The 15288-nt window shown below is 43.8% G+C and overlaps 1 protein-coding gene across 2 annotated transcripts in view; it reads left to right on the top strand.

Moving 5' to 3' along the window:
• Positions 1-2651, top strand: part of BANP (BTG3 associated nuclear protein) — a 137561-nt gene extending 134910 nt beyond the window's left edge. For both annotated transcript variants that reach the window (XM_084270337.1, XM_084270336.1), the window contains exon 12: positions 2564-2651. In XM_084270337.1, coding sequence (XP_084126463.1) covers positions 2564-2635 — 72 coding nt within the window. In that variant the 3' untranslated portion in view covers positions 2636-2651. The remainder of the gene's footprint in view (positions 1-2563) is intronic.
• Positions 2652-15288: the final 12637 nt, after the last annotated feature.

The raw sequence follows: 15288 nt of genomic DNA, 5'->3' as shown, positions 1-15288 counted from the left end.
GGAAGCCACCAGAGAGTTACTCTTCTCTTCAGGGACACTTTGCACCATGTTAGGTTTTGATGTGGTTAACCACACAGATTTATACAAAGCTGAGGAGAAGCAGAAAAGGAATGTGGAATAAAAGTCTGAAGGGAAAAGCAGACAAGACTAAAACTAAGTTTGCCATAAATATTTCCTCAGTTTACAGAAACTAAAAGGAAAGGATGAATTGGATAAACCAACATGGAGTTTGTGTTACTCTGTGTTATGTGGACGGCCCAGTGGCCTCTCTGCCTCAAAATATGACTAATCCTACTCATCATGGATCTCATCTGAAGGGAGACCCCTCCCAGTGAGGCTGTTGTGACACTTTGACCTGTTTTCATGTGGTGCTCTGTGAAGTACTGAGATGTTTTCAAGGATTTTGAGTCTATTTCTACATCCAAGCTTACGAAAGTGGAGTTTGTTATCCAGCTGCATTGGATGCTGTGCCCTACACAAATTCTGTGTTTGAAATGTCACAACCATGAATTTCCTGAAGGTCTGAAAACAGGACAGCAGTTTCAGACCTTTTTTCTTGAAAGCCATGCCCTTGCAAACAATGACATGGGCAAAGCCAAAGGTAGAAGTGAGGCTGTTTGAAATAAATCCCTTCTCTGACATCAGCTGGAGCAGACAGAGGGATGAGAAGAAATAATTTGACCACAAAACCTTAATTTAGGAGCAATTCTTTTTCATTTTGACCCTGAGGTATTTTCATTTGATTAAATAACTTGCAAATGTATAGTAGAACCTAAAGGATGGGAAATCTGTTGAGCTTCCACTTCTGTGGATCATCTTGCAGCTGGAAAGCTGGGCTTCAAATAAGACTTCTTCCTCACAGAAATAATTCTGTATCCAGGGCGTTACATAAAGCATCTATTAGATGAATTTATGGAAGGAAAATCCCTCAAGGGCAGATCTTTGGAATCTGTGGGAGTGTACAGGGAAAATATCATTAAATGCTTGCCCTTTTTCTTGTAGTTTATCTATGTTTGTGAGATTGGCTGCTATCAAGGGAAGGCTTATTGGGTGTGAGGGACTTTATCCAAGCCAATACAGCTGTTCTTAAATGCCATTCATTTTATAGCTCTAAAGATGGAGCTTGTTTCATAATCCAGTTTTCCCTACTCCAACCAACTTGGCTAAGAAGACAGCTTGCTATGGGATTATCCTTTCACAGCGTTGCTGGACTACTGGTATAAAGTAATTTCATTTTTAAGGAGACTTCCTTTGAAAGCTTTGGTCAGTTGTGTTTACTTAAAGTTCTTTCACGAAGGATTTTTTGCTTGGGAAGTGAGTGGAGTCAGGCCTGTAGGAAGAATTTTATTTGAGGGGGAAGAAAAAATCACTATAGTAGTGTTATTCTCCCTTTACACAAAAATAGAGGAACACTACAGCAGCTTTAGACTGTATCCTGGGGAAATGGCAAGCATGGGGCCAGCAGGTAACTTTTACTCTCCTTACCCCTGTGGCTTCCCACTGGCTTTTCCATGATCACCCTTGATGGGCTTTTCCTTCCCTACCACTCCCTGTTCTGTACCCCCAAGCTATCAGTACATGTGTTGTGCTGGGACAAGTCCCTCCCCAGCAGCCACACGGGTTGTGCCCAGACCCAGGGTTTATTTTGTCTCTTTTTAGAGCTGGTTCTTTTTTGGGAAGAGAGAGGGAATAATTGTTCTCTTTTTGCTCTCTTTGTATCACTCATTTCTTTATAGATTCTTGTCCGGGTTTCAGTATTTCAGCCTTCTCTTTCCAGCCTGAAGGGCATTAGTCTACTGAGGCTTCGTGTGGGCTCTTTCTGGTATTTTTGGTGCCTTTGTAAGTGTATTCATAGAATCACAGAATGCTTTGGGCTGGAAGGGACCTTAAAGATCAAGTCCCACCCCCTGCCATGGGCAGGGACACCTCTCACCAGCCCAGGCTGCTCGAGGCCTCATCCATCCTGGTCTTGAACATTTCCAGGGAGGGGGCAGCCACCACCTCCCTGGGCACCCTGTGCCAGGGCCTCACCACCCTCAGAGTGAAGAATTTCTTCCTGATATCCAATCTATACCTCCTCCCTTCCAATTTATAAACCATTCCCTTTCATCCTATCACTTCCCACCCTTCTAAAAAGTCCATCCCCAGCTTTCTTGTAAGCCCCTTCAGGGACTGGAAGGCCTCTATAAGCTCCCCCCAAGAGCTTTCTCTTCTCCAGGCTGAACAACCCCAACTCTCTCAGCCTGCCTTCATAGGAGATATGCTCCAGTCCTCAGATCGTCTTCGTGGCCTCCTCTAGACATGTTCCAACAGTTCTGTGTCCTTCTTGTGCTGGGGACTCCAAGGCTGGACCCAGCACTCCAGGTGGGGTCTCACAACCCTGCCTTGCCTCTGCTGGTCTGAATTACTCACGTTGCATGCTCTGTCACCGAGCCAGTATCCACTCAGATTCTGCACTGGTGTATACAGGAACTTGATATTCGTATGAAATATTCACATTCCCTGGGCTCCACCAATGGAAATCTCTTGTACTGATTTACTGATGACACCTTTCCTTTCGCAGGGCACCGATTCCCTTCAATCAGCCATCCAACCAGAAATGCAGATAGAACATGGGGCCATCCAAATTCAGTGAGAGGCTTGCAGCAAGCTGTGTCAACCGCGGCGTCGGTGGAGCACAGTCCGAAGTTCAGCACTGTCATGTTCATGCAACAACAGGAGAATGGAAATACCTGTTAAGACTAAAGGTCACACCTCCACCATCTCCTGCAACCCAAGTTCTGATGGACCCAGTTGTCCTCTCCTGGAATAAATCAGACCTGTTTTATTACAGCAGAAGCTCCATCGCTGCATCAATGGAGGACCTGGCCTTCAGAATAAATCAGAAATAAATGGCCTGCCCTTAGGTACACTTAACCAGAAACAATTCTTTCAGAAAGAGGGAAAGAAACCTAACGAATCAAGCCTGGGAGGCTAAATCCATGTCTCATCCTGTTCATTTCTTCTGTGAGAAACGCCATTTGAATGTCTGCAGATATCTTAGGAAGTGTATTGCTGCATTGCAATACTTGCTTTACCACATAGAGAAGATCAAAAGCTCAAATATTTTTCACTGTTTAAACAGCCTTTTTTTTATTTGCTATGGTGTTTATAACAAAAATGGAAAATATTTAAAAAAAGAAAAAACCCCATAACTGCAAGTATTAGCCTTTTGCTGGTGTTTTCTGTTCAGTGTAATGAAAACTGTATTTGCAGAAGACTAACAATTTTGTTTGTACCGTTGCTTAACTACTTTTCTAGGGGAAAATGCTTTTAAATGCTGTAATTATGCATTTCTAATGAAAAATAAATGTGTATTTATGAATAGTGCAGCTCTAAGTTGTTCTCTGCCTTAGAAATGGGTACAGTTTGACCAGACTCTGCTGTGAGAGTGTAGTTTGGGAAGATTGGAAGACAGATGCTGTTGGGTGAGCTCTGCTGGCAAACTGAGGAGGAAGATGTAAGTCTATAAGGGAAGTTATCTACCTTAGATCATGTTGTTATCTAAACTTACAGGGCAAGAAAACCATGATAATTAAGTTTTGGAGTCTGCAAATACTATTTCATACATAGAATTAATGAATTATTTTTTTAAATAGGAATAGTTCTTCTTAGTGCTCTCATTATTAGTTCCTCCTGCCTCATTTGTCCACCTGTTTGTGGGATTCACCCATAGAAAGCTGGCTGTGGATATCTGATACCTGTCTTATCCAACCTGCAGCAGAAGTTTAAATCCCTTCTCCACTGAGACCCGGGGGAAATGTCATACTGATTTCAAGACAGCTACAGTTTCTTATTTGCTAAGCTTGATAAAAGATATAGGCTTGCTGTAGCCTAATGCTCTAGCCTAATTAGCACAAATTGCTAATGGTGCATGTTGTAGAAAAATAGAGTTTACTGAGGGAGGTGTTGCTGTTTGTCAGGCAGGTTGTGATGTGGTTATTGTCAATATACGTCTCATTAACGCATTGAAGGCATTAATGAATGGGGCATAGCCACAAATTCTACACAACTGAATTCAGGATAACATTATTTTATTCTTTTTTTAATGAAAGGAGGGGTTAAGCACACCCAATTTCTGGGAATGTTGTCCCTGGTAAGTGTTAGACTTCCTGTAAATCCCAACTTCTCTTTAGGGTATTTCTTGACGCACAAGCACGATGCAAACTCAACCACAGCCTGTGGAACACAACGCTTCCAACAGGCCAAGAATTTGGCCACTCTTCAGTTTCTTTTTTTAAGCCTGTTTCTCAGACTGGTTGATGTTGGGAAGAGCTCAGCATCCAAATAGAAGCCTAAAAATAAAGCAAGGCCTGTACATTTTAGAGGGGCTGTTGAAGAATAATTTATCACTTGGAAATTGCAGTGAGAAAGCTGGGATGGCAAAGCTGCCATGTGCTGCTGCATGCCATGGTCATGCTGGGATCATACTGGTCACAGTGGTTTTCTTCACAAAGTTTTACTCTTATTTAGCTTTTCCTCTGCTTTCAGGGGGAACAGACAGGGTATCTGCCTTTGTGTTACAGTGCAATGAAGAATTCTGCTCTCTCTGCATTTTTCAGCTCATGTACGAGATGAAGTTGAGGTTGAGAGATGTCCTTCGGCCCCTAGACTGCTGCATGCTCAAGTCTCTCCTGCTAAAAGTGATTGTAAAGGCAGTGAAATAGCGTTCACTAGATTGCAAGAGAATGAGAATCCACCCCAGCAGTGTGGAATGGGGAGTACCCAAATCAATTGAAAGGACATGGGTAAGGAGAGCAGCTCATGAAGAGCATCCTGTGCATTCAGCTGACTCGCGTGTTCCTCAAGATGTGAAATTTTTCCAGTTATGTCAGTGTTTACTTTAGCCTCAACTGTGTCACACGATGTTTATACTCCAAAGAGGAGACACTTCAACACTGAGTGAGTTATTCCTATGAGTAATCCCTATTCCTTTTCTGTAGATTTTCTGTCCTTGGAGGATATACCTCCTTGTCCAGGGAGGAAATATCTTCAGGGATGTTTTACGTGTTTACTAGACATCACAAGGTGTGTCACATCCAAATAAATCGTTCCCCAGAGGAGTATTTCAGGAATTTGATTCCTTTCTGGGAAACACTTGTGACTGCACAGAGCCTGTGAGGTTCTGTGTAAGTGTGGAGAGTATATTCTTGTAGAGGTTGGTGTCACGTATCAACGTAACACTAAGAAATCCTAGAAGTAGTAGAAGATAACTCAAGGAACAAAAATCTTGTGGGGGTGCTGAAGGCTTTGCTGAGCTGTGTTCAGGTAGGTTGGGGTTCTTTCACCATGGATGTAGTTCTGCCCTTGAAGACTGTTTGACCATTTCATTAGATCAACAAGAAACCTGTTCTCATTATGTCTCCTGTTGCTCAAACCCTCTGCTTTTTTAAATAATATGGTTCTTTTCCCTCAGCAAACATTCTAAAGACCAATTTTTAACTGTTCTTTTCCCTCATGCTGCTTTTGTGTTAGAGATGCAGATTGAGAACATATGACCAAGAGTATTCAGGGGACATTTCTTACCAGGTTAAGCCAGGACCAGCTGTGTAGTTTAGTTGTCGTTTGTCTACAACCTGCAAAATACTGTTTTCATGGGACTGAGTTTGCTTTGTTAATAATGTTTAGGTTTTGGGGGAGGAGAGATGCTGGTTACTTGGCCCCGTTGGTTATTTTTGATATTAATTTTGATGTAGCCGGGACTTCACCATTTCTCTTGTGGTTGTATTAAAATTCCTGACACCTAGTTACAGCTGGACAGGCAGCGTGGTACCGCCACACTGCCCTTTCACATCGATTCCTCCTGAATCCTACCTGAAAGAACATCCATCTCATGAGTTCTTAAGGGCTTCTGTGGTCCTAGTGTAAAAACAAATCAAAATATTATGGTTTGATGGATTGTACAGCCAGAAAAATGGTCTAAAAAAAGCAAAGGGTGTGGATTTCTTTTCTGGTTTTCTTTTTTCTTTCTTTCATTCCTCGTTAGCTTTACATATTTTGTCTTGCAAAACAAACCTATAAAAATGGGCGCCCTTCTGTGACTCAAAATCAACTGGAATGCCTTCATTAGCTGCATTTTTAGGCATTTCAGAACTGACAGTTTGCCTATAAAGCAGGGAATGCCAGCCAAAAATGTTGCTGTAGTGCTTGTCTCCATTGTGGAGATGCTGGCATGCTGTGCTCTGGTGGGCCCTGTACTTTATTATCCCCTTCACCCAATTCCTGGGCAGTTTCATGTTAGAAAATACAGTGAGGAAACCAATATCTTTAAAAAAAAAAAAAGACCCACCCCAGAATCACTCCATCATGTCACTCTGCACAAACTTGGCAATCGCTGTTTCTTCTGAATTCCTAATTACCTAAGGACCGAAAATTGAGAGCTGGAACCATAACTCAACACAAACTGTTTCCCATTATCAGGAATAAGAGTGTTCCTTTCAGTCGCTGCGATCCCCAAGCCCTTGTGTAAAGCTCTGCTGATTTAGGTGAGTACTCACCAGTCAAACCTCATTTCCTTGAACGAAGCCGGGAATAATCCAGCCATTGAGTCAGCGCGGTGGGGCGGGGGGTAAACAGAGATCGCTGGTTTAATGCTCTGGTACGAATGGATGTACTTGGTTTCTCTGCTAAACAAGTTTTGACATATTTAGATGTTGTTTTATACCCTACAAAAGTAGGAGCAGCTAACTGTGTGGTGAGAGGAGGCGTCCAGAGCTGAAGCACATGGGACGCGACTACCCACATGCAGTTCGGCCAGGGCAAGGGGTTAGGGGATTTTTAATCAGGTTCTTCATCATGATAAATTGGATGGAAGTGGGTGAAAACCCATTTTTCCTCATCTCTGACTTCAAATATGAAGTTTAAGTCGGGAGCACACGTCTCTGTTGGTTCCCTTGCTGGCTTTTTAAAAAGCTTTTGTGAATTCTCCTTGTGAAAGGTCTCTCATGTTTGTCTCCAGTTTTATAAAGTCTACTTTTACAAAGGATATTTAATAAGAACTTTATATTGTGGGTGGAAAGTTACATTTTTAGGATGTTGTTCATCAGCATGGATCCTTTTTAATTGACCAATAGTGTGGGAAAAAAGTTCTGTTCTTCTGGTTCCTCAGGTTAATCCGTGGTTTTGAATCTTTAAATTCTCCAGTTTCATCTCTCTCCACCACCTTGCATTAATATAGTTTATATGATCTTCTAGTAAATAGTTTATTTCAATTGTTTTGTACTAGTTAAAAGGAAAGTTAATCTGGTTGTGAAACAGGTCAACAAAAGCCTGAGTGGAAAGCAGAGTTTAGCCTGACATCCCTCCACGCTACACCCTGATGCCAGCTGTAAGGACAGACTCTTCATTGTCCCTCGTTGTGCCAAGATCCAGACATTTATTTTATTTAATTTGCAAATAATAAATGTCACTGTTTTTCCCACTGATTCCTTGCTTTTTGTAAGGAATCTGTGGCGTTTTCAAGATGCATTGGGGTTTGTGTGTCAAACTAGAGTGTGTCGTAGCAGGACCTGAGAATTTAAGCAGATACACAGAAATCAAGGGGATGATGAAGTTATTACCGCAGTGAAAACAAACCTCTGTGGATATTTCAAATAATTCAATTTTTAATTGAGGAACTGTGTATTAAATTTACCATTGGCTTGCTGGGTAAAGCAGAAAAAGGGGAGCTAGTCAGGAGCATCGACTAGGTGTTAAAAGCACACTTCAGCTTGCTTGATGTGTGTTTATACATATATAAATATATAAATATATACTTATAAATATATGTATATTTATATTTTTATATATATATATATATATTTATATGTGTCTGCTTTGTTGATTGGGTTTGCATGGGGTGTACTCACCCTGACTCCTTTTGTCCTAGAAGTCGCCTCTCCCCTCATCCTGCTCCCTTTGGATTTATATATTTTTTTACTCCCCTATTTCTACAGCTTTTTCATCTTAGGAAAAACCTGGGTCCATTTTGCTGCCTTGATCTTAGCAGAGGAGCTGGGCTGGCCACCTCTAATTAAAAAGCAAGAAATCAGAAACCCTTTTTCTACTGGATTCAGAATTGCATTTAACAGGGGAAAAACCTGAACCCAGTTACAGACATTGCCTGTAGCTCCTGTATGATATGCTCTTGGGGCAGCCCAACTCTAATAATCACAAATTAGTGGGATTTAATCCAACCCAAATGATGTGTTCTTTCTAAAGCTGAGTGAGCTCGGTTCTACTTCCCGTCCCAGCGCGTGTGAAACACTCTGCTCTCTCCTTGGGGCCATCTGCCTTGCATAATTCCTGTTATTTAACAGCAATTTTATTACTCAATCCTCCTTCAGCTTTCTTAATCCTCCTGCTCTAATGGGCTCCCTGCTCTCTTCAGCAAAACTCGAGGAGAATAAAAAGAAATCTCAAAAAAAGAAAAAAATAGGCCAAAACCTTTGTAAAAGTGGAGAAGAGGAGGAAAAGATGAGAAGCAGTTTGGTGAATGGTTCTGAATCCCTTTCCTCCCTTTTCTTTCCTTCAGGTTGCCTTTCGTCCTGCAATTAAAAGCACAGCCCAGGGAGGTGGCTCACACTGAGAAGTTCTTCATTTTTTAAAAGCAAAAATTATCCTTCTTTTACCCAAAAGAAGGTGGCTTTGGAGGTAGGCAGTGGGGGGAAGTGGAGGGTAGAGGTTTGGGGGGGTCTGTTTTGATTTTATATATATATATATTTTAAAGTTTACTTATACCTTACTATGTTTTAAAATCATTTGTAAGCATCTGGGGGGGCAGAAATTGCAGCTGGTTTGGGTTGTGCCTGAAATTCCTTTGAGTTGTGTTCAACTGACCACTGTAATGAAACCAGGAGGGTCTCTGGCACCTTCTCAGCATTTCAAATAATTAGTGCATCTCCACGCTCTCCACCTCTTGACATTTTCCTACATTTTCCTGGAAATTTTCCTCTGCTGTGAAAGGCTGGATGTGCCTCAGTGGTAATGACAATATTTTTTTTCCTTTTATTTTACTTTTTGTAAAAAGTGGAGGATTTCCTGCCAGAAAATCAGCTTTTGTAGGAGTATTCCTATTAGGAATCCTTGACCTCCATAGAATCATAGATTGGTCTTATTTTGGTTTTACCTGCAGTGTTTCAATGATCAGATTCACAGTGTGGAGGTCTCAGAGCCTGGCAGAGAAGCATGTGCTTGGACTTGGGCTCTGTCCTGGCTGCAGGCTTTGGGCTCTGAGTTCTTTTAAATCTTTGCAGCTTTAATTGGCGTGCAGATCTGGGCAACCACAGGGGAAGATTTAAAAGCCCTTGGTTGGAGGTTTGCTCATGGGTAGGTAACACTGGGTAGTGAAGAGATCTTCAGTTTGGGCAGGGAGGGAATTGCAAGAACTGTAAGGCAGTCAAATTCACAGAATCAGAGAATCACAAGGTTGGAGAGGACCTTTAAGATCATCAAGTCCAGCTGTTCGTGTCCTGTGCTAAACCATATCCCTGAGCACCTTATCTACCTGTCTGTTAAACACACTCAGGGATGGGGACTCAACCCCCTCCCTGGGCAGCCAAAAGCCCTAAAATTATAATGTGCAAGTGAAAAGCGTACGAGGTTGAGGGCTTCACTCATGTCCTGATTTCCTGTGGTGACAGCCTCCCATGACATCAGAAATTCTTTCTGAGCCTTTCAGGTAACCAGCTCAACTGAGCCTTGAGCTTCAAGTGCTACTGATGGAGCTTCAAGTGCTACTGATGGGGCTTCCTGCGCTACTGAGCGGCTTCACCTTCACTCTGCACTCAGCAACGAGTAACTGAGCAGACCAAACCCTTGTGACAGCAGCAGGGGTTGGCTTTCTGTTTCATCATGCAGTCTGTTATTCGTGAGGGTATGCTGTTCTACCTTGGAACAGGTTTTGTCATGGCCATCACCAGCCTGCTCTAAAGCTTGTTCCCCTCTGATGAGAATTTATTCTCTTTCTCCGTTGTTAACAGTGCTCAGGCATATGTCTTGGTGCTTATTTCTGTATATGGGGCTTTTCCAGGCCCATTCTCTAGTTTCAGCTTTAATCAGCTGAAAATCTCAGAAACAGTTCCCATTTAATTTTCCTGCTTCCAGACTGCAGCTATGCAAAAGCAAGATTAGCACTAAACCACCCAGAAACACTAACCCATCACTAGATTGATCCCCTCGATCTGGATTTACTGAAAGGACTTAGCTCCCAGTAGAACAAATTCCCAACTAAAGTTTGTCAACCTGCTGAAATAAGCCCAGTGTAACCTCACACCTTCCACACAACCAGCCGAGCAGAGGTCAAACCCAAACCACAGCTCGCCAGTGTCTGTGCTGTTATTTCTCTGAGCTACCATAGGTCATCCTGGTTGAGACCTCCTAGAGAAAGAGTTTGGCCAGGGAGCATGTTGTGCCACTCAAGGATATTCCTTCACCCTGTGCAATTGAAACCCCTGTAGCTACTTGGAAGGAGAGCTGAAAGCACACCTCTGTGGAGATGCCAGGTGGGCACAGCGAGGCACATCGCTGGCTGACACCATTGTCTACCACTTGCTTACATGTTGGGAGGAAGGATGGGAAGGGAACTTCAGGTTGCATAATTTAATATTCTGTCTGGAGTAATCAATCATCCTTATCTTAATAGCTGCATACCAGAGTCTTCATGCATCCCAGAGACACAAAGCAGGTATCCTCACGATGGGGAAGTTCTGGAGCAGCTCATAGCCTGGAGATGGGAACAGCCCCAAGTGCCCCAGCCCATTGGCTGGCTCCAGCAGCACCCGCCAGCTGCTGAGTGTGAGTTACCACCAGCCCACGTTTCATCACAGGCAGGTACATGGCTTTTCAGTTTCCATTCTCTGTCTCCTTAGCTTTGTCTGGAGAAATACACGGTGGCAGCAGAGCCCATGATGCATCAGGGATGCTGGTTCTGAGGAGCTGAGGGAAATCAGAGCACGTAAGTCCTGATTGTAATGACTGTGCTCATCTGCATGTGCTGAGTTTGCTTGAAACCCTCCGAGCAGTCTGAGCTCTGCTCTTTTTATTTCAGTTGAGTTGGGCTAGAAGTGCCTTGTGCATTGGAACAGAGAAGCTGTAGGTTCTTGTGCACAGATGCTTGTTTGTAGCCAACAGCAGGAGTGTTACTAATGAGCAGTGCTTCTGTCTGTAGGTGGTCTGCGAACTGAGGGAGGAGAGTGGGATGGTAAAGTTCCTAAGAGAAAAAGAATTGAAGACAGAAACGATCAAGAAAGAAAAAGACTTGAAATCCCTAATGCTTTGGGATCTGTTGGTTTCTGAGGGTCCATAGTTAAAAATACCATCATGAAAAAGAGCTTTCTTATAGTGCAAGAGTTAATACGGAGGGGAGCATCTAAGAAAATACTTATCTTCCTCTTAAAACGCTGCCTTCCTGCTCCTCTGCAGCTTTCTGCACCTAGGAAAGGTTTTTTTTTCACTGGTGTTTCCTAGGCACTTCCAGCAGAAGGAGGGTTAAGCACACACGAAGGGGGTGGAGAGGGAATCCCAGCTTGGAACTCGAGCCTTTCCAGCTGAGCAAGAAAGATTCGGAGATGCAGACGTAATCATCCAGCACCGCAGTCAACTCCTGTGTCAAAAGAAGTCAGGAAAAGCACATAAGTAGCTCCACAGCCCCACGTAATGTAGTGCAGGACATAGATCAGTAATGCCACCACTTCCTCCAGGGTGAGTATAGAAAAGCTTCCTCTCTAACCGCTTGCAAACTGGTTTAAATCCTTTGAAATGGCTTGGTACAGGCTGCAGGAATTGAGGTAGCTCTGCATTCAGATTGTTTGGTAATGGATCAAACAGATAACTCTGGTGGGGTTTTTTTTAATCTTACTGCAAGTTTCAGCTTTCCTTGCAAATAGTCTCAAGCAGTAAACTCTGGCTGTCTGAAGCATAATCTATATTGTTTCCTGCCGTAAATTCAAAGCTCCAGATGAGCTGCCAAGGGTGAAGAGCACACTCATTTAGTGGGAATGCAAATCTGTCTGTGGTGTTTAGTACACAGATTTGAGCGTTTCTTGATGGCTTAACTCCTTCCAGCTGATTGCTCCAGTTGCTCTAGTTATCTGCTTGTTTCTGTGGAATGAGCTGGAAGCTTTCAGGTAACCCACAGGTTTTGGATGGGCTTATCCTGAAGCATCCCTAGTAAATCTGGAGTAGCTCTGAGTTTTATTTGCCGCTTGTGTAATGTACAACAGCTTCTGTAAGGACTGTGGGTTGTTTGTGGTCAGTTTGCTGATCTTGAAGTATCCCAAGTCTTTCTGATTGATGCAGACAGAATGAAGGATGGAGGAGGAGAGAGATGCTGCTGCCTTGCTTCTCAGCAGGGTGCTGTCTCCCCTGCCAGGTGGACGGTGATGTGATGTTACAGCTGGTGTGTGATTTATTGCATTATTAATTTTATTATCAGCAGCCTTTACAGGGATGGGTCTTGGTTAGTGTGCTCGAGTTTATAAACCATTTCATGCTGGACTCTGTGTGTGTGTGTTTGTAAAATGCCTGTTTTCCATTACAAAACCAGGAGATAAACGACGATGACAGTCACATTTTCCTACCATAAATTTCTCCCTTTCTCAGTCCTCCTTGGAAACCATAAATTTCAACAGTGTGTCTGCATGCTCCAGACATCAAAAAGCCACATTCAGGCAGGCAGATTTACAAGCTCTCTGTTTTCCTTGGTCAAGTCCTTTTTGCAGAAGAAAAGATAGACATCCAAATGATAACAGAAGGCTGGGAAGGGAAGCAGAATTAAAGGAGGAAGCTGTAGAGTGTGGGAGGGGAAGGAAAGCCTCCTGGGAGGACTTGTCTCAGCTGATACAATTCAGGTGGTGGATAGAGATTTTTCCTCCTTTTTCTGGCCAATAAACATCATCTTGTTTTCCTGATGCTGTACTAAGTATTTTCATCCCTAAGTATTCAACCTTTTCTTCCTCACAGTTCACTCTCTTGTCCAAGTTGTTACCTCATCATGTCTCAATTAACGCAACATCCTTTTCTCTTGGCCTTGATGAACGCTGACTTTTGCCCAAACCATATCCATTCAGAGCCTTCCTTCAATTTCCCTTTTCCTTCTCTATCACATCAAATACTTTTGTGGTCCTCCTTGGCCTGTCCTCATCTTACCTCCCGTTTCTCATTTGAGATCTGTTCCTTCCCCTGTGCAGCCCCTTCCCCCTGACACGAACACAGTTGTCCATGGAAACACACTTTACTTCTTCCCTTTAGCCCTTTCTGGTGTTTCTGTCTATAGTGACAATCTTGTCTCCATTGCTGGCATGCTGAAACTGCTGCCTAGCAAGCCTAAATATGCTGCTAATATAATTCCCAACTATTATTTGTCTGCCACATGTTCCCTGTCTTTATGGGCCTTCTGTCTTTTTGAGTCCTGGACCATCCTTTCTAACCCAACACCTACTCATAGGATACTAAGAGTCACCAGTTTGGTGGCTCTGGTCATTGATGCATTAAACATTGCTATTTGTTTTTTTAAATGATAATTTCACAGTAATTAAGTGTAAGTAGCTTGGAGTTGGCACACATTAATAAAACCAGGACTGGAGGTTGCAGATGAGAAACCTGTTTTTTAGGTCTGCTCTGCAGAGCAGATCAAACTCATTGATCTGTTAAAACCTTTTGGATTATTTGAGTCTGCCAGGACCTTATCAACAAAACATATGGGAGGCCAGAGAGGCCACAGGTCCACCACCAGTATGTACCTCCCTGGACACCAGGGTCTGCACATCTCCTGGGATGGGCACATGGCTGTGACGTTCCCTCCAACACAAATTGGCATCAGACTGGCTTTACTGAATCTTCCAAACCAGGTCATCCCCAGGGCTGATCGTTTCTAGCCTCTGACTTTGAGATGCCCCAGCAGAATAAGGAGCTGAGCAGAGACTTGTTCTGGGCTTCATTCTGCCTTGACACAAGTGTCTGGGCAGCACTGCAGCCACATCCAGCTGCTGCTTGAAAGTGCCTCTGAAAGGTGTCCCTGCTCACATTCTCCTTCGGTCACCAACACAAAATCCAAACATCTAAATGACAATCAGTCTGTAGGATTTTAGTAGCTCCTTATTTTGCACCAACCAGTTGCACTGGGGATAAGAACCGATCCCGATGTTACTGCGGATTAGCTGTCTGTAGGACATCAGCATCTGTAGCCATCACCAAGGAGTATTCAACATCAGCTCCATTAGCTGCTGTATCTTCTAGCATGCTGTGTCATGGAAAGAGATTTAATAATCTGGATACCCACTGTTTTCTCAGTGGAAATGTGCCTGCATTGTTCTGGTGGAAAGTTCTCCAGATCTCTGGTTTTTGTCCTCCTGTCTGACTGGTTTTGCCATATGTGACATTCCTGAGCTGCTTCTTCTGTGTAGTCATTCCAGCTAGTGTAAAACATTCCTCTCCCATTACCCTGGTGCTTTTAAACAAAATCCCATCGCTGAACCCAAAGATCCTGTTGAGGTTCAAGATGCTTTAGGAGTGCACTAGCTGTATCCTCCACTAACTGTATCCTCCACTAGCACCTCCCTGTGAGATCTCATCATCTGCAGTAGATCTGGCATTTGTGATCTGTGGGCTTTCCCCAAGAACATGCACAGGCTGGGTTGTGTTTTGTAAATATTTGGGCTATGAAGCTTATCCAGTTTATTTATATTTCTAGAGCAGGAGATCCCCGAATGTGGTAGGTTGGGTTTGGGTAATGTGGGTGCTGAGTGGGCAGTTTCTTCTGGGGTGAAGAGATGCCCTGTACTTGGCACTGGTGAGGCTGCACCTCGAGTGCTGGGTCCAGTTCTGGGTACCTCACCATAAGAAGGACAGTGAGGTCCTGGAGTGAGTCCAGAGAAGGGCAACCAGGCTGGGGAAGGGGCTGGAGGGCAAATCCTCTGTGTTGAGGGTGTTGAGCCTGGAGAAGAGGAGGCTGAGGGGAGACCTTCTCCCCACCTCCCCTGCCCTGCCAGGAGGGTGCAGAGAGGTGGGCGATGGTCTCTTCAGCCAGGGGACAGGAGCTGGGACAAGGGGCAATGGGCTCAAGCTGCCCCAGGGCAGGGTCAGCTCAGCTGGGAGGGCAAAGTTCTTCCCTGGCAGAGTTGTGGGGCTGTGGCACAGGCTGCCCAGGGAGGGGCTGAGTCACCCCCTGGGTGTGTTTAACAGAGGGGAGATGAGGTGCTGAGGGATCTGGTTCAGCTTAGGATGGGATTGGTTGGACTTGATGATCTTAAAGGTCTTTTCCAACCTGGTGAT

This window comes from Gallinula chloropus, assembly GCF_964237585.1.
Source record: "Gallinula chloropus genome assembly, chromosome: 13".
NCBI classification, from domain to species: Eukaryota; Metazoa; Chordata; class Aves; order Gruiformes; family Rallidae; genus Gallinula; species Gallinula chloropus.
The sequence above is the reverse complement of the archived record's forward strand: the minus strand, read 5'-3'. Positions and strand labels throughout refer to the sequence as shown.